The sequence below is a fragment of the Mytilus edulis genome, chromosome 4 (genome assembly GCF_963676685.1).
Source record: "Mytilus edulis chromosome 4, xbMytEdul2.2, whole genome shotgun sequence".
NCBI classification, from domain to species: Eukaryota; Metazoa; Mollusca; class Bivalvia; order Mytilida; family Mytilidae; genus Mytilus; species Mytilus edulis.
In genome coordinates, this window is record NC_092347.1 from 5074074 (window position 1) to 5095181 (window position 21108).

The 21108-nt window shown below is 31.4% G+C and overlaps 2 protein-coding genes across 5 annotated transcripts in view; both read right to left on the reverse strand.

Moving 5' to 3' along the window:
* LOC139518786 (uncharacterized) overlaps positions 1-16606 on the reverse strand; it is a 30630-nt gene extending 14024 nt beyond the window's left edge. Inside the window, exons 1-12 of the mRNA XM_071310342.1 lie at positions 16572-16606; positions 13500-13576; positions 13197-13243; positions 11728-12910; positions 9299-9357; positions 8947-9018; positions 7781-7912; positions 7189-7323; positions 6310-6381; positions 4418-4548; positions 4041-4133; positions 3074-3160 (exon numbers count right to left, since the gene is read on the reverse strand). Coding sequence (XP_071166443.1) covers positions 3074-3160; positions 4041-4133; positions 4418-4548; positions 6310-6381; positions 7189-7323; positions 7781-7912; positions 8947-9018; positions 9299-9357; positions 11728-12910; positions 13197-13243; positions 13500-13576; positions 16572-16595 — 2112 coding nt within the window. The 5' untranslated portion in view covers positions 16596-16606. The remainder of the gene's footprint in view (positions 1-3073; positions 3161-4040; positions 4134-4417; positions 4549-6309; positions 6382-7188; positions 7324-7780; positions 7913-8946; positions 9019-9298; positions 9358-11727; positions 12911-13196; positions 13244-13499; positions 13577-16571) is intronic.
* Positions 1-21108, reverse strand: part of LOC139518784 (uncharacterized) — a 310064-nt gene that overhangs the window by 175610 nt on the left and 113346 nt on the right. The window lies entirely within an intron of this gene.

The following is a 21108-nucleotide window of genomic DNA, read 5'->3' on the forward strand; positions in this document are numbered from 1 at the left end:
AATTGACTATAAAGGGCAATTTCTCGTTACGGGGTAAACTGACCTTTTCGTAGATCTTACTTTGCTGAACATTATTGCTGTTTACAGTTTATCTCTATCTATAATAATATTCAAGATAATAACCAAAAACGGCAAACTTTCCTTAAAATTACCAATTCAGGGGCAGCAACCCAACAACGGGTTATTCAATTTATCTGTAAATTTAATGGCAGATAAATTTTGACCTGATAAACAATTTGTATCTGATTTGCTCTAAATGCTTTGGTTTCAGAGATATAAGCCAAAATGTACATTTTACCCCTATGTTCTATTTTTAGCAGTTGCGGCCACCTTTGTTGGTTGGCCGGGTCACCGTACACATTTTTTTAAACTAGATACCCAAATGATGGTTGTGCCAAGCTTGGTTAAATTTTGCCCAGTAGTTTCAGAGAGGAAGATTTTTGTAAATGTTAACGACGACGGACGCCAAGTGATGAAAAGCTCACTTGGCCCCTTAGGCCAGGTGTGCTAAAAACAAAAACCGTGAAATACATGAAGTACATAAACAAACGACAACTACTGAACATCATATTCCTGACTAAGACAGGTTCAAACAAATACAGCGGATAGAACGTTGTAATAGGTAACAGCCTTCACCCTCATCAGAAACAATAGTATAACTTCACAACAGAGAAAGACGCACTATAAAATATCAATTAAAATAGCTTTACTCAATCAAAAGACAAATTAGCACAATTGAACATACACTTGACAAAAAGATTTTATCTATGATACAATGTAAATACAAAATCAATTAAATAAAATAAAAAAAGGGGTGAATAACTAAAAACAACAGTAGTATACCGCTATGAGATGTAAGATAATTAAAAAAAAAAACAAAAAAACCAATAACTTCATGTTTTAGTTCTCTCATCTGTATCTGAGAAATGTATTACCAATGTTATTTCAACTGATCGGACGGAGCTTATGTTTTAATTTGCATAAGAACATTCTACTTGAAAATGTTCGTGATAAGAATGATTTCTGTTATAATTATTATTGAATTCTAATCACCTATCAGTGTCACCAAACGCATATACAAAAGAATTGAGTGTATGATATGGGACGAATAACTGGACACTTCATTGATGAGTGTATCCAAAAACTCCTGTCTATAGATGGACTGATCCCAAATAAGCGAACATCCTAAACCCCGCCCAGTCAAGTGAAATTACTCTAGTAATAAGAACTTACAAAACTAACGCGATTTCCAGTTCTAAGTTGTCAACTTCGATAAAAAAAAAAACGTTTTTAAATTGGTGTTTCAAATGAACATTTTATCTATTAATAGCAGACTTATATCTGGAACATTTAACTAGACTGTTGAAAGATATCATAATTAACGAATTAAAATCATGAAAAAGTATATGTTATACGATCTTTTAATCTATTCAAATATTTACTTAAAGGAATGAAGCATTTCTTAAACTGAAATATCATATAATAATAAATGTTAATACCAAAACAACAGTTTGGTAAGAAAGTGAGGTGTACCAAAATTGTACAACAGTTGAGGTGCAAAATAATAAGTTCTACGAATATCTAATGAAAATACCTGGTATACAAAGATCCGTATATAAATATTATATATTGTATAGTTACTTAAATTAATTGAATGCTTTAACATGTATCGTAAATATCTATGTGTAAACTTTTCGTGGATCCTTATTTCGCCGAAACTTTATTTCTCTCTTCCTTACTTACGACGACATATATGTTAGATTGTCTTGGAGAACATGTTTTATTTTTTATCTAAATTTGTGTGTATTAAGCTTTCTTTGAAGATCAGTACAATGTGGGTTTTATTCGATCGGATGATTCAGTTATTTCAAGCTGATTATTATATTTTATTCTTAAAATTGGTTATCACTACATAGTTAGAGACGAGGCTTCAGTGCTTACAAACATTTTAACTTTGCTTTATTCTTTATGTGATTATCTAATGTAAAGACTTTTTCAGTCGTTGTCAATATTTGCTTTCTGAAATAAGTGTTTTTAGTTCATTGCTGTATGAAAAATAAGAGATGGAACCTAACAACAATGCCTTTTTACGAAGTAAAGGAACAATTTGTTGTCATCACAGCGAAAACAGACAGCACGGAGAGGAGGGCTTCAGGTGGGATTATACACTTAACTCAAGTGAACCAACATGTCAAAATTCTATATAGGACTAACAGTGCCCAGAGGATCCGGAATTGGGACACGCACACCATTGCGTCGGAGCCAAACACGTTTAGTGAGATCTCGATCCTCCCCCTATACGTCTATAGCCAATTTAGAATTAAAAATTAACACAAACCAATACACTTAGTCAATCTTAATTAAAGGAATTTAGAGTCATTTGTTAGAAAAGGTAACAAATAAAACAAAAGCGAATTGACAAAAGTACATACATTATCAAAGGACTACCAAACGTTGCTGACATGCCAGCTGCAAACATTAATTGAACTGATTGAGAGATAATGTATTTTTCTTATGAAAACAAGCGCACTCCTTCTCTTTAGGGGTCATCATATACTTAATGTTAAGTTTTGTAACCATATGAAAAACTGGGGGTAAAATAAATATCGTCAAACTCAAACTTAGTTTAGTCGCCTACACAGAACTACTGGTAAGTATTTTCTCCATACGATTGCACACTTTTGCATGCGTGATATCAGAAGGCACCACTGCACATGCGATGTCATTATTATACAAACGGCCAGGCGCAGGTATCTCAGTAGTTTTTGCTATTTTCTACCTATTGAAAATAACTATATGCCGTATAGTAAATCATTGTATATCCTTTGTAATGAAGCACTCCTCAACAGTTTACTATTGATTTATGCGAATTATTTGAACACAATTTAATGGTTCGTCATTTTCTTCTGAAGAGCCATTGCGATTCGTCATTTATTTTTTACACTTCGTAGACATATTTTAATATATCTTTTTATATTGATTTAAATAATTATCATTAATGAAGAATTCATCAAACTGTATAAGATGACTGATCAAATGGAGTTTAAAAAAAAAAAACGATAACTATACTTACCATAACATGTGTCATATTGATCAAGCGGTTAACTTCATGAAATGGAATAACTTTCCCGTTTGTTTGTCTAACAGCATGTTCTAAAATCTGAAAATACATGTTAACTCAGTCTTCTTAATTCCATAAATACATATCACATTCTTCCTGAACTGAAATAACCCAAAATAATTTTGATATCTTGGAAAACGAATTCTGCACTTTTGCTAGAACACTGTCCTACAAATGATTAAATTTGAATATTTGTATTTTCATCTGGAAATAACTTGTTTCTATTCCTCTCAATAACCAGCAACAAAAATGACTCTTTACTTAAAGTTAAGTTTTTGTTGACGCAAATATTTTCCAATTTACGTTCTCATTATCATAAGTATTGTATATTTCAATTGAAATATTGTAAGAGCATTTCCATGTGTAAGTTTTCAATAGCCAAAACTTTCACGAATGCGTATGACAACTAGCGTTACGTTTTACTCTGAATTGCGAAGACAAGTCAAGATTGTTTGAAATGGTATTAAAACTTTTAATCAGTTAGCATGCCAATAAATGATATGTTTGTATTTGTATGGTTCCCTCACGCATCTTGTTTGGAGTCGCAAATGTTTCGATGATGTATTATGTTACAAACAACAAATTAATATTTTCTTACTTTCGAAATCTCAATTCAAATGCTATTAAACTGATTTGATAAACGAATGGTATTTTCTTAAATACATTCAAGTACTTGCAAATATATTGAGAGCTATAAATTCCATATTGAAAAAAAAACAAGATATTGTGAGCTATTTTGTAGAAGAAATTATTATTGCCAAATAAAAATGTTGAATGTAAGGGATAAAAGATGAACACAACCGTAGGAATATGTTGTTAGATTGAATACTAGCATTTACATAATTCATATTATATCAATATATCATTACATAAATATAAACATATTGATATTAAGTAAAAGTTCTTACAAAGTTCTTACATTGTTGCGCTGATGTCTGCCAATAGGGACATAATATATCTTTGTACTGGTTGCAGCTATTTCATCGATGACCCCATTAATATCAGATTGTGCCTAAAAAAAAACATGTTTAGTACTTACATCTGCATACTCTTGCCGTTAAACGAAACACACAAATATTTAATCCAGAAAATATCAAGTAATCAATTTACTTCCTTGTGGCAATCAACTATTGGTTATGTTTTAAAATATAAAATTTATTTTTCTTTTCTGAATTATAAATGTATAGCAGTTTGCAAGTTGATAATACGGACTCGGTACGATGCACTTACAATATCAGTAATGTCCTGCAAAACAAAATATGTAATTATCGCTGAAAAACAATCGTACATACGTACCGGGAGATTATTCAAATCCAAATTAGGAATTTGTTCGTCTTTTAATAAACGTTTAGACTGTTCTGACGATCCGTTAGTGAAAATAATCATATGTGGTGGTACTACAGCTTCTCCGATACTGCCTGGTATGCCTGTGAGTAAAAGTGAATATAAACGGAGATACAATCAAATATACGTTGATACCTATGTTGAAGCTAAAACTAGACGATATCAATCTAGAAAAAAACAACATTCATATTATAACAATAAAGTGATATCCAATACGCATGATTGAAAAACACATTTCAAAAATCTCATTTAACAGGTTTAAGATTAATTTAAAATGAATGAAAAATACCAAAATAGGTCTAGTGAACTATTTAACATTTTTTTGATATACCTTTCATTTTAATAATTGTATATCATTCAAATGTACAATATAAGGACAGAACTAACTATCTGTTGCAGACATTCATCTTTATGTATTATAGAGGCAATGGCGTTCAGCGCATGAAGGAAGTGGAAGACATGAGAAGTGTTCATATATCAGTATAAAAACTTAATGTATATAACTATACGTAACATTTAACTTAATAAGTATAAATCAATAAAAAGGTCAAAGTCGATTCTGAAATACTTGGTGATTTGTTTGATTTCATAGGGGTACTAGAAATAAACCTGTGAGCATGCCTACGAAATTCTCAAAATATACCGGAAAGATATACAAAAAAGAGAAATATTCAACAATCATCGAAAATATCATGTTTATTAAGAAAGAGATATATAACTGATCCGATTATGACAGCGTGAAATATCAAGAATTACTTCATACATCCAAAACATAATGAAAATTATGGTTTCATAAAATTCAATAAAATTATATCAAGGGATCTTGTAATTCCCCACGAACTGGTTAAACTCATGGATTAAAATGTCCTAAAATGGCCAGTTAAACGACTGAACAGTTAACTAATGTAAGTGAGTTTTTTCGAGGAAGTATTGCTGTTTAACCATTCAAAAAGTTTTAAAACAAATAGTAACTGGTGATCATCATAAGGTTTCTATTTGAAGTGTATACTATACAGAAAACTTTAATCTAAACTATTAGATTAGAATGACTCTATTTTCAATGTTTTAGTAGTATAAAAGAGAGGCGAAAGATACCAAAGGGACAGTCAAACTTATAGATTGAAAATAAACTGATCACGCCATGGCTAAAAAAAAAATCAAAAAAAAAATGAGTCACTGAGGCCAGGGCTGGACTAGTGGATGTTTGATCTCGTAGTTTTACCACAGTTCGCATATAAGTCAATATAAAATCTATTTTGAATATTAGATTATGTCGTGGTCAACATGTAACCACGAAATATCCGAAAATAATTATACAAAGCATAATATTGAACCACATTACTAGGGATGTGGTTAACCTTTTCTGTTTCATCTCTTAGCAGCGGCATGCATAATAATTCTTTAACAAAACCATTCATACAATCATACAGCAATAACTGAAAAAGTGCAATGATTGGTATAAATTCATAAATGTTAATGCCAATCTATGATATCGATTTTCGTAATATCACAAATTGGTCCAAATTATCGAAATCATCAACTGGGAAAAATAAACATTATAGTGTTAGTAAAGAATGCCAGGCTGGTGTCTTGAAAAATAAAACAATCACAAAAATACTGATCTTCGATAAAAATTCAAAACGCGAAGTCCCTAATCAAATGACAAAATCAAATCTCAAAAACATCAAACGAATGGATAACAGCTGTCTCATTCCTGTTTTGGTACAGGCCTTTTCTGCATGAGAAAATGGTGGTGGGTTAAACCTTGTTTTATAGCTAGCTGAAAACTATCTTCCAATTTAAAATATTTTTTTAAAATTTACATTTGAAAAATGTATACTTACACGACGAAACACCAGCAAAGCCCATAAGAAGTCCTGCTAAGATAGGTGCATCTCCATCTGACCTTAGCTTTCCTTTAGCACGAATAAAAGAAATAGTTAAAGACCTTGATTATTATATAACAATCACATAAAAATTTTCTCCATAAGATGCGATTTTTGACAAATGTAATAATGTATGTCAAGATATTCAAACGTTGAAAGCTGATGTTGAAAAGTTCGTATATACTAAAGCTTCCTGTTTACTTTTAGGCAACACAAATGAAATTCTATGGTGTGTAAATGAATTACAAATTTTAAAATTAAAGCTACTGAGTAATCAAGACAATGAAATGCATCTGAAAGCAACTCAGTTTTTTGGTGGGGTTTGTTTTGCTGAGACTTTATTTTTGTATGTTATTTTTGGTGTACTATTATTTGTGTGTTTGTCTTTTTCTTTTTTAGCCATGGCGTTGTCTTCGATTTATGTGTTTGAATGTCAATCCGGTATCTTTCGCTCTCCTTTGGGGACTTATTTTCTTCGACCTTAAAGACCAGGGTAATTAGTTGTTCTAACTAGTTTATTTTGTCAAGTTGAACTTAGATTATGATTTAAAGTTTAATACTGTAAAACAATGGAAGTTTTGCTTGAATTAAATAATTGATCGTATCGTTGGAAAATTTATCATTTTATTCTAAAAATACAATTTTGCAACACATACATTAAAACAATTAAACACAAAGGCGACTGAATAATTAAACAAAATAGTATGCTTGAAAAGTACAGCATCTTGTATCATTTCAGTTACAAAATAAAACCAAGTTGGTTCATCAAATTAGAATTTAAAAAATTACATCTACATGCAATTTATTAAGATATTATAAATATGTAACTTATATTACCAATCAATTCCACAACTAATTCATAATCATTTGTTGCTTCTTGTATAAGTCTTGCTTGTCGTCCAAAAACTGCTAAACCAATCCCATTTCCCATCTTGCAACAGTCTATATGTTGTTTTGCCAATAGTTCAATTCCTGCAAAGAATATTTGAAGTTCTGATATTGTGAACGTTTTCGTCACTTTTCAGACAAACAACAATATACAAAACACAATATAAATAGCTATAGACTGACCGTCAGGAACCACTCCACCAACCGGGACGATCTCAAGTTATTTGAAAGCAGATAATTCTCCGAAAGTGGCACGCGTTTGGTTATTCACGTAAGTGCCATTGACCAATTCTGAGGTCATGTTTGAGAAAAAGAGAACACTATTGTAGTTACGACAGTTGGAACATGTCTGTCGTCAATTGTGAAACAGATATTCCAACGCTTAATAGATTCTTTGCTGTCTAGAGATAATATAAAATGACATTACATGAACTTATCCTTTTTGAACCAATACTATCTGCTATTTAGGATTTTGGTTTTTCTGAGAATTTTATTTTACTTAATTCGAATTCTGCTTATCGTGTAATATGTTTAAACTCACCGTAAACATACTGTAGAGCAACTGATTTCAACTGTTGAAAATACTCCGACATACGTTCAGATGTATCTATTACTAAAATAACATCATTTCCTTTTGCTTGTTTGACTACTCCTGATCTTACTCTAGCTGATGCTTAAAATTTGAAAGTAAGATTTTCATGATTAGACAAAAACTAATTTTAGTTCAGACTTCCTTACATAAACTCCACTAAAACGTCAAAAGATTTATTGTTATTTTTGTCATTTGACATTTTATTATTTTTAAATCAACATTGACAGTGCTGTTCAACGCAATCTTTATATTAATCTCGTTCAAAGTCGCATTGACAACTATGGATATGTGGTAACGCTGTGATTGTAACATGTACACGTATCTAATATGCAGCAGCGAATGCTTTGGTGAATTGTGTATGTTGAATACATTTTATCGAACACAACTTATATTGTAAGATGGTATGGGTGTCTAAATTAAAAAATGATAGAATGTGCTCATAATTTGCCAAAACGTAGTTTTTATTGATATATGTTCAAAAATATAATAAAAGTGATAGGTCACCGCGCATTTTCTCAAGCTACAGGTTGTGACAAAATGATACATTTTGTATGGATTATACAGGACAAAAAAGCATTATGCGAATAGGAGCTAAACTAAATGATAGAATTGTAAAATACGAGAAGATAGCCTTTAAAAAATGCTTTGAGAATATCAAAAGAAAAGATAGGGTCACCGTGCATTTTTTTCCGGCAAAAATACAAAATAGCTAAATTCCATGTAGATTCCTTCAGAAAATACACAATTTCAGAGTTACCTTCCCTTAAAATACAAATTTGGAAACATTAAAAAATCAAGAAAAATCAATCTTAAATTGTAAAAATATTAATCGTTATATGTTATAAACTTATAACTTATTCTTTCAAACGAAGTTTCACATTAGTTATCTGCATTTCTGGATCACATTTTACTAACTTGATTTAAAATCTGGACCTTAGATTCTCTGATTTTTACAATCCAAGATGGCGAATGCACCCATACCTACTTAATTAATTAACTTCAGTTTTATTTTTACATAAGTTCCCTGTTCATATAAGTTCATAAAATTGGCAGCGAAGATTAAAATGGAATAATTTCCTTTTGTGATTTAGATTATTTGATTTTAAAACACTTACCATAAGCTTTCACTTGTCTAAAATAATGATACCATTCTCTTAGAGTTTTGGGTTGATCACTATTGAATAGTCCTTAAAATATATTAAATGAGTACATATATATGACTATTTAACTGAGACATATGAAACTATAACGATTAGCAGGTCAAAGAGTTCAAACAATTTCAAAAATAAATATGCATTCGAAATATGCCATAAAATATATCAGCATTAACCACCAAATAATCAAGCTCTACATTATCAACAAACAAATACCTCGGTGAAAACCCGGAAAGGCAAAGTAACATAATTTTTCTTCATTACATGAATGAGTTTTTTTTATATCAAATATGTACTATTATATCCTACATACGTTCACCAAATATGTCTCCATCTCTTTCTCTTCTGCTTGCTCGCCTTGACAAACTATACCTAAAATAATGTTATTTCATATGTTAATTTTGATAGAATAATTATGATGTGTAAAACGCTACTACATGTACTAGTCCTTAGTGAAGTAAAGATTTAAGAGCAATATAGAGCAATATATAACCTTCACTAAGCAGCATAATTTGTGCACTTTCAATTTACACTTAGAAATTAACAAAAAAGTCATCTATGAAAGGACCCGACATCGAAAATGTGAAACGATGCAAACGCCAATCAAATGGCTTATATATGACAAAACAATTTACGAACTACAAATTTGACAATTATAACAAACAAGAGAGCTACAAGTCCATATCCTATTAAGAGCTACAAGTCCATATCCTATTAAGAGCTACAAGTCCATATCCTATTAAGAGCTACAAGTCCCTATCCTATTAAGAGCTACAAGTCCCTATCCTATTAAGAGCTACAAGTCCCTATCCTATTAAGAGCTACAAGTCCATATCCTATTAAGAGCTACAAGTCCATATCCTATTAAGAGCTACAAGTCCATATCCTATTAAGAGCTACAAGTCCATATCCTATTAAGAGCTACAAGTCCATATCCTATTAAGAGCTACAAGTCCATATCCTATTAAGAGCTACAAGTCCCTATCCTATTAAGAGCTACAAGTCCCTATCCTATTAAGAGCTACAAGTCCCTATCCTATTAAGAGCTACAAGTCCATATCCTATTAAGAGCTACAAGTCCATATCCTATTAAGAGCTACAAGTCCATATCCTATTAAGAGCTACAAGTCCATATCCTATTAAGAGCTACAAGTCCCTATCCTATTAAGAGCTACAAGTCCCTATCCTATTAAGAGCTACAAGTCCATATCCTATTAAGAGCTACAAGTCCATACCCTATTAAGAGTCCATATCCTATTAAGAGCTACAAGTCCATATCCTATTAAGAGCTACAAGTTCATATCCTATTAAGAGCTACAAGTCCCTATCCTATTAAGAGCTACAAGTCCATATCCTATTAAGAGCTACAAGTCCATATCCTATTAAGAGCTACAAGTCCATATCCTATTAAGAGCTACAAGTCCATATCCTATTAAGAGCTACAAGTCCATATCTTATTAAGAGCTACAAGTCCATATCCTATTAAGAGCTACAAGTCCATATCCTATTAAGAGCTACAAGTCCATATCCTATTAACGCGCAATATATGGAACAATGTGAAATGATTTCTGAAACTTCACTCGGCACAATTGTCTATTTCTCTATTTTTCTTTATCTGAACAGTGTTCTTCTTAGAGATTTACATCTTAATAGACCCTGATATGACAAATATGAAACAATTCAAAAGAACCACTATCGGTATATTTTATATAACAAATCATATAACAGACATGAATCAACGCCAATCATTAAAGTATACAGACTGCTGACTTTATAAAGCACTTCAATATGTAGCAGCTTAAAACATATTTGTGACCGCTCCTCTTGACCATTAGACAGTGGTGCGTTACAAACAGCACAACATAAAAACAATGCCATTTTTTATTGCTGGTTGTTGTTGGTTGTTGTTGGGTGTTTTTTTATGTTTCTATTTCTCAAGTGAAAGGTTCTATTTGCTCATGCACATGACATAATAAGTAAACTTTTATTTTCCGTATCATTTTGAGGGTATTCTGGAAAAGACTTCCATCATGCACACTTTACATGATCACTTTACAAACATCAAAACAGTACAGCCCCAGCAAGAGATACACATTCAAAATGTTAACACAAAAAGACTTGTGCTTTTACTGATTGATAATACCATAGTTTATCGATGATATATTGAAGAAAACTGGAACGTTCTATGGACACATCCTTTAATCATGAGAGTAATAAAAATGAAGATCAACATGATAAACTGTCAATTTGAAATCCTTAATGTTTTGTTTATATCAAACACAAAACCAAATTATCAAATACCACAAGCAGGTTATTTATAAAGTTGGCTTAATTACTTTGATAGGTCATTAGTTTAAATGCCACATGTTTGCACCGTTTATGTTTGCAATGTTTGTATTATAAAAACATAGGATCTTATACTTGCATATCTGAAACTAAGAGCTAATGTTATCAATGATTGAAAAATACCAAATTGTTACATTATCAACGTTTTTTTTATCATCTTATTATATTGCTTGCGTATCCTGACATTTTGTGAGATGACATTTTTAACTCACACATGTTTCATATTTTTTATTTCAAATTTTCGATTTCGATCGTACCTGTTAAATGTTAAAGTAAAAAAAAAAGTATTTTTGTAGCAGATATTGATTAGAACTTAAGACGACAAAATTTAATCAAAGACGTATTTCAATATATAGTCCAATGAGTATTTTTGAGATAGTTTGTTCTGATACTTACGATGTTGCTGACGTCATCATAGTTCTTTCATCTACTCTATTGTGTGTTGACGGTTTTATATTTGGTACACTCAGTTCTTCATTTTGAAAGGCTATATTGCTTTTATCTGTATTCGCTTTAGAACTTTCCTGATAATTATGAAAGCTAACGCGGTTGTCATGTTGTGATTTCGTGCTTTTACTTTTATAGCCTGATACTTTTTTATGAATCCTGCCTTTTAATTTAGAAATGTTACAATTGTCAATTTCAGGCAAATCTTTATTCCAAACTTCCTTGCTCATTGTGCACAATAAGTTGTCTTGTCTGGTTTCATTCTCATTAACAGCATTTTCATTTCCACTATTTTCTTCATCACTGCTGTTTAAAAGTGTAGAATCCTGAACTTTAACGTTATAACTACCTTCTTTCAATTCATTAAAGTTTATTGTATCGCTCTGTGCTCCAAGAGGTTCGTTCTTAATGATATTAGACCCATTAATGTTTATCGAATCGATCTGTGCTCCAAGTGGTTTGTTATGGATGGTATTGGATTCGTTAATATTTATCGAATCGCTTTGTGCTCCAAGTGGTTCGTTACGGGTGGTATTGGACTCATTACTGTTTTTCGAATCGCTCTGTGCTCCAAGTGGTTTGTTATGGATGGTATTGGATTCGTTAATATTTATCGAATCGCTTTGTGTTCCAAGTGGTTTGTTATGGATGGTATTGGATTCGTTAATGTTTATCGAATCGCTTTGTGCTCCAAGTGGTTCGTTACGGATGGTATTGGATTCATTATTTATTGCATTGAGTGTCAGTAGTTGTACTGTTCCAACATTCATATAGTTTGAAAGGTTATTGATATTGTCGTCATCGCTATAACATCCATTGTCTTGTGTATATTCGGAATAATCTTCCTCAATTTCTTCACAATTTTCCATAGATGGTGTATTGTATACATGTCCGGGTGCATTTCTGTCTAGTACATTTGGAAAACACACAGATCCATCTTCATTCAAAAGATCAAAAGAGCCACCTTGATCACTATTCTCATCAAAGGCCGACTTTTTTTGTAGATTTACTGCAAGTGTGTTTAATCTATTAGCTTTCTTCAACAAGTTGTACATTTGCTTTGTAACATTGTCAAGATTGTTTTTATAGTCAATGGAGTCCGATTCTATTCGACTTACACGTTCTTCCAATTCTAAAAAATATATATCTTATCAAGTATATCATGAATGGTCAGATAAAAATACGTTTTCCCTTACATAAATCGAAATATCTATTCTCAAGTGAATGAGTGAAGGACTTTTTTGTTCTCGCCAAAATGTAATTAATGCAAAACGAATTAACAATTCTGCCTTTACTCGATTTATAAGACCACAGTAAAATGTATCCAAGCAATGAAAATTTTACTTATTTTTAACAAACATTTTTTTATGAAATTGCCAGATCAAATTGTGTCGGTTAATGTTATAAAATATACTCACGTGTAAATTTGTTTGAGGCAACAGCCAGCATTGAGGTACTACTCGTGCTAAAACATATACCTCAAACTTAATGAACAATTGCATATAGTGAAGTTTTATATTAAATTTTAACAAATGTAAAAAAAATCAGACTATATCACTTGTGAGTCGAATAATGAAATTGATAATTAACACTGTATTTAAAAAAAATATTTTGTAGTGCTGGAAAATCCATTAATTCTGCATTTTTATCTTTATCATATACAGCAAACAAAGGTAAATTCATGTTTATCACTTCAAAAGTACAAAATTGCAAAAACATACCTATTTGATGTGATTTTGTCCAATATTTCTGCTTGAGTTTTATGTAATTCATATATGGTGTGTTTCATAGCAATGATCTTATATGAAATATAAATTATATAATTACCAACACAAACAACGCACCACGTATATCCATTTGTACTAGAAGTTTCACAATATCTTGCTTTCAATGAATAAACAAGAATGTGTCCCCAGTACACAGATGCCCCATCCGCACTATCATTATATATGTTCAGTTGACCGTGAAAATGGGAGAAAATCTCTAATGTGGCATTAAAATTATAAAACATATATCATTGGGAACATGTGTACTAAGTTTCAAGTTGATTGGACTTCAACTTCATCAAAAACTACCTTGACCAAAAACTTTAACCTGTAAATCGCACTTTCATTTTCTATGTTTAGTGGACCGTGAAATTGGGTTCAAAAGTTTAATTTGACTTAAAAATTAGAAAGATCATATCATAAGGATCATGTGTACTAAGTTTCAAGTTGATTGGATTTCAGCTTTATCAAAAACTACCTTGACCAAAATCTTTAACCTGAAGCGGGACGAACGGACGAATGGACGGGCGAACAGACGGACGGACGGACGGAATGCCCATAAATGGGGCATAAAAATATGGTGTTATTTTGCCATAATCTTGAAATTAACCAAGGGTTTACAGATAGTTTTTTGTTTTGGTGACAAAATATGGTTTTCATCCGAAAAGGTAAAATATTAAAGGTCAAAAATAAGTCAAGTCCTCAATTCAACGGTTTATTGACGTTTCATGAGTTTTGAGTCTTGCAGTCTTTCGAGTCAGGGCAGATAATTAATGATTCAAAAAAGATTGGGTATAATATATGACCCAGTGGCTGGATCTCTTAAACCCGGAAAAACTATTTAACGGATTGTTTATCACATAAGCAACACGACGGGTGCCACATATGCATCAGGATCTGCTTACCCTTTCGGAGCACTTGAGATCGCCCATAATTTTTTTTTGGTGGGGTTCGTGTTGCTTATTCTTTAGTTTTTGATGTTGTGTCATGTGTACTATTGTTTGTCTGTTTGTCTTTTTTCATTTTTAGCCATGGCGTTGTCAGTTTATTTTCTATTAATGAGTTTGTGCTTGTTCACACTATACGGACTTCATATACAGGAGTGTGCTACTTACGCAGAAACTTCTCCAACAAAGTTATGAGGAGGACAGATTAAAATTGACACTCCGTAAATTTTATGGACACCATCACGAATTGGTGGATCCATACGATGTGTGTTTAACCAAACTAGCTAAGGACATTTTTACCACATGGTAGATTGTGGTTTGTCATTATGTCGTCTAATCTTTTAATTACCAAACGTGACTTATTCCCGATTGTGACTGTTTTGCTGAGTGTGAATTCGCATTACTATAAGACGTGTTACGGTACTTGTCTATCCCAAACTCATGTATTTAGTTTAAATGTTTAATGTTATATTTGTAATTCTCATCGGATTTTGTCAAATGTGTTGACGTCTTTTCTATTATATTTATGTGTTATGGAAACAAAAATTAATCACCGCCGTCATTTATTAGATTTAATTTTGGTCAACATAATCTGTACGATAATTTAAGTTTGAAGTTGGATTCATAACAAACTGCACATATACATATTATAGTTAATTGCTATTAATAAGTATTGCAATATGCATTGTGTTTAAATGCAATATCAGTATTTAGTTCTATTTTAATCTTTAATCAATCCTAATTCTATCTTACTTTTGAGATATAGTTTTTCATATGTGACGTAATTTTTCTGCTGTTTCAGAAATTTCATATGTTCAAATTTTTAATCCCTTTTCACCATCGTATGTGACGTAATTTTTAATGCCTTTTCATCGTCTTGTGTGACGTCATTTTCATAATTTACTGCGTTGAGGCCTGGACTGAGTCGGATGTGTCTATTCTGTGTTGGTCATTCATTATGTCTTCGTGTTTGTTTTATGGAATGAGTTAATACTTCAGTTTCATTATGTATATCTGTTATATTCATTTGATAAAATTTACTGTTTGTAATAGCATTAATTGTTCTAAATAATTAGGATGTTCTTATCCCAAGCATACAAACTTAGCCGTATTTGACACAACCTTTTTCAACTTTTGATCTTCAGTGCTGTACAACTTTGTACTTTTTTTCGCTTTCGATCTTTTATATCTGGGCGTCATTGGTGAGTCTTGTGTGGACGAGGCGCGTTTTTGGCGTATTTAATTTTAAACCTGATGCTTTTTGTTATTCATTAATCATGTGTTTCTTTGTCTAATACGTTTTCCTATTTATTTGTATTGTAGTCCTGTAATATTATGTTGTCATTTCTATGTTTATATTTAACATTGCCATTAAAGTGCGAGGTTTGGCATGCCACAAAACCAGGTTCAACCCACCATTTTTTCCTTTAAAAATGTCCTGTACCAAGTCAGGAACATGGCAATTGTTATATTATAGTTCGTTTCTGTGTGTGTTACAGTTTAACGTTGCGTCGTTTGTTTTCTCTTATTTTTGAGTGTAAATTGACATTGCGATAAGACGTGTCACGGTACTTGTCTATCTCAAATTCATGTATTTGGTTTTGATGTTATATTTGTTATTTTCGTGGGATTTTGTCTGATGCTTGGTCCGTTTCTGTGTGTGTTAGTTACATTGTAGTGTTGTGTCGTTGTTCTCCTCTTATATTTATGCGTTTCCGTCAGTTTTAGTTTGTTACCCCGATTTTGTTTTTTGTCCATGGATTTATGAGTTTGAACAGCGGTATACTACTGTTGCCTTTATTTGACTGTCCCTCTGGTATCTTTAGTCCCTCTTTCAAAGTAATAAAGATACCCATAAGCATTAACATTTATTAGTAGTCTTAGCAAATTGATATGTGAAAGAAAAACTAGCATGTCTATTGTTCAAACTGGAAAAATCATTGTACGCTTATTTTCTTATATTTGCATTTATTGCACTACACTGTAAATGGCTTGTAATGAACTTAATATCACCAATGATTTATCAATAACATTGATCTGAATTTAACAAACAACATATCTTTATTTTTAAATACCCTACCTCTTCCTTTATTTGGTTTTCCATATTCTGTATTGTCTATTGAAAAACAAATATTCGAAAAGGTTAAAACAATAACGAACATCAAAATAAGTTAATTGTACATCTTTCACAGATGAACAGTAATTTTTAATACTCGAAAAAGAAACGAAAATAATAAAGAGAACAAAGTTCTGATATATTTAGTACTGTTAAGTACATAAATTGTCATGACATAAAAAGAAGATGTGGTACGATTTTGATTGAGACAACTCTCCACAGGAGACCAAATGACACAGAAATTAACAGATGTATGTCACCGTACGGCCTTCAACAATAAGCAAGGCCTATGCTGCATAGTCAGCTTTAAAAGTTCCTTAAATCACAAATGAAAAACAAAATCCAACGAGAAAACTAACGGCCTCATTAATGTACAAAACTAAAAGAAGAATAAATATGTAACACAGCAACAAACCACAACCACTGAATTACAGGCTCCTGTCTTGGGAAAGGCACATACGTACAGAATGTGGCGGGGTTAAACATATTTGCGGGATCCCAACTCTCCCCTAACCTGGAATTGTAGTGTAACAGTACAACATAAGAACTAACTATAAAATCAGTTGAAAAAGGCTTAACTCATCAGATGGATACAAATAGAAATACATGTACAAATAACAAAAATACAGAGTGGACGTGGCCAGGTACTTGTCCATCCAAACAACAAAAAAACATTTAATTACTACAGATCTGAGAGTACTTGTAGTTACTGACAGCAACAAATGGAAGTTTTTAACGACCTTGACTGGCTATACAGCCCTTGCACGGTCGGCTAACTGACAGCTAGTACAACACCCACAATAAAAATGATCATGCATCTAAGACTAATACAATTATTACAGTATAATAATATACATACATACTTGTCTTTGTAGCGAATTATAAAATTTATAATGAGCCTCAATAGCATAAAGGAAGAAAGTAACTACTATAACAGTTAATCTGTCTTGACATCTAAATACTTACATTATGTATGTGTGGAAACTGATAACGGAAACAAAAAATAATTATGATCAATTTCATTTTTTTCCCCCTCAAAATACTTAAAAATTTACTGACCTTTTATCTATATAGAGCGAATATTTGTGTTCTCGTGGTCGCTTTCATTTCAAATGAATCAATGAGATGTTGTTCATACCCTCATACACTTGACCGGGAATAACCCTTTACAAGGAAATAAAGTTTACTCTCATCCAACAAATAATGTTTTACTATGGAATGCTTAGTTTGCAATGAGTATAAACCTTATGTTAGAATAAAACAACATTAGTTCAATACATACATGAATACCCGGTATCAAATATTGAATCAACTAAAATCAAATTAAACTCTAGTGCTATCTGATTTCCTTTATCTTTCAGTTTTTAGGTTAGAACATATTTTTCATTTGTGTATTATTAAATGGAAAGAAATAGTTATATCATCGTAAACCAAATATCTGGGTATATCTATATGAGTGACAATTATCACAGTTGTATAACACTACCTGATGATGTGCATAACGGATCATCATTTCGGTTTTTAGTTATTTCACATTATAATTCAGCAATCGCATCATTTATAGCTGCACTTGCTTCCTATGACAACGTTACATCAATGCACTTGAAAAAACAATAAAAACTTAATGTTATTTTTTTATAATTTTGATTTTGCCATTAGATAAGGGTGTTTCCGTTTTGAATTTTTCTCGGAGTATTGTATTTTTGTGATTTTAATTTTTATGTTGTAAGTTGCAATATGTGCTTCAGTTGATTTTTCTGCTACTATTATTATACCGTCATGTAGTTACATCGTTACTGTGACTTGTCTGTAAGTGTTGGTGTCTTCCTATTGCTGTTTATTCAAAATTCTGACATAATTGTGATTTGTTTTATCAAACCAAACTGTTCAAATGGTTAGAAGTTTGAACAAACTGCATGGAAATCACAGTCAAATTAATATTTACTTGAAGTTGATGAAATTAAAATCCAGGGTAAGTAACATTTCGCGTAAAAACCGGGTTTAATGTTTAAGTGTTTAACAAACATCGCGGTGAAGTTACTTAAAAATATATAAGTGGACTTGATTTAATCTCCTAAAATTAATCTATGAATAATTTGTTGTGTCTTTCTCTGTTTCGTTTTCCGTCACGTACGTAATGTTAAATATGTATTGGTTTTCTTTTACTTTTACGTTGATAACTCTAAAAAATACTTTAATAGTCATTCTAAAAGTCATTAAAGTATATATTTCTCAATGCACGATACGACTCAAGTTAAGAAACATTTACATTTGCAAATTCAAAATTGAATATGAATTATATTCTCCATCGAAAAATTCACAAATATTTAAAAACAAATATTATAACACCCTCTGAAAAGGTCATCTTGACCTTAAATGTATTTTTCTCTTCGTCATATATAGCTCTTCGTGCAATTTTAAAAGTACTCTTGCATTCAAGGTTTTTTTTATTTAAGTTGATTGTTTCAACATTGCTGATGAAGATTAATTCAAAAGGCGCTACCAAATTTTTAAGTGTTATTTTCATTTATAAATAAAACTATCAGTAGTATACCGCTGTTCAAAAGTCATTAATCGATTGAGAGAAAACAAACTAAAACAGAGGGAAACACATCAACTATAAAAAAAAAACAAAAAAAAAAAACAAAAAAAAAACGAAACAACAGAAAAACTGAAGTGCTACAAAAACAAACGTAAATGCAACATACACAGAAACGATCTATTAGGTAACAACTGCCATATGCCTGACCTGGTATAGGACATTTTGAGAAAACAAAATAGTGGGTAAAACCTGGTTGTGTGGCAATGTTAAATATACCGCTAAAATGAACATTACATCACGGGAATACAGTATAAATAAATACAAAAACACTCAAGAAGAGAGCGAAATACATAAATACAATTTAATATAATAGTTTATTTAGACATGTTAACTTCAAAATACAGAGATTAACTAAAATTATTTAGGACAGTACAGAAAAACAGCATAATATATTAAACAGTTTTTCACTTCTGATTTTTCAATTGGCTTTTAATTACGAGTTACAAACAAAAATGGTTGCCTGTCACTGTATTAGCAAATCTTTTTTTAAAGAATATTATAATAAGTACATTCATTAACATGATGATATTGAAAATAAAATCATTTTAAACCATCTGACAACAGTAAATAAAGGTATATGAAATATAAGCTGCTATTGTGCTCTTAGTTCAACATTTTCTAGATCATTTAAGTTGTATTTCTGATTTGGTATATGTAATATACACCGGGAAAAGTACAAGAATTTAACTTCATTGAAGGCAATTTAATCACCGAAACAATGCAATTATTTCTGGTATTGATATTAGCAGTTGTTGCAGGGTGTTTAACGATAAGCGTGAACACTTAGTCCGTGCATGAAGATCAAGACGACCAATTATGTTTATTCTTAAAGGTCATTTGTATAAAGATTCCTGTTTATATATCTTTGAATTTTCGAAATACTAAGGATTTTCTTATCCAAGAAATAGATTACCTTAGCCGTATTTGGCACAACTTTTTGGAATTTTGGGTCCTCAATGCTCTTCAACTTTATTTTTACAGAGTGAGCCAAGGCTCTGTGTTGAAAACCGTACTTTGACCTATAATGGTTTACTTTTACAAATCATGCCTTGGATCGAGAGTTGTCGATTGGCATTCATACCACATCTTATAATATCTATGAGGACTTGCAAGGTATGCACATATCAAATATAGTTATCCTATTACTCAAAATAAGAGAGAAATTAATATTACAATAAAATCTTAACTTTATTATCAAGTAGCCACTGAACGATGAAAATGAGGTCAAGGACAATGGGCATGTGACAGACAAAGGATAACCACTGAACATTAGGTTCCTGACTTAGGACAGGTGCAAAAAAATGCAGCGGGTTTAAATGGCACCAACCTTCACCCTTACCTGGAACAATAATGTAATATCACAACATAGAAAGAAATACTAAAAAATATCAATTGAAATAGCTTAACTCAATCAAAAGACATGAAAAGAAACAAATGAATGTAGAGTGAACACAATAAATTTGATATATCATGACACAATTTAAATACAAAATCAATAAAATAAGTAGTGAGATAATAAACAATTTCAGAAAGTCAACCATTCTTGAACAAAATGTCACTTGACTGCGTTTCATGGACCAGTGAACAAGGTTAAGTTTTGGTGGTGAAGTCTATATTTCAGATACTATAAACAATAGATCTAGTATATTTGGTGGATGGACAGATTGTAAGGTGTACTTGTTCAACTAGCAGCTGGTGTCATCTGAACTTTACCTCATTTTAATGGTTCAGTGGTTCTAGTTCAGTTTTTGTGTTTTGGTCTGTTTTTCTTATACTGTATGCAATAGATCTACTATATTTGGTGTATGGAATGATTGTAGAGTTTACATGTTCAAATGTCAGGTTAATTATGACCTTGACCTCATTTCATGTTTCAGTGGTCAAAGTTAATTTTTTGAA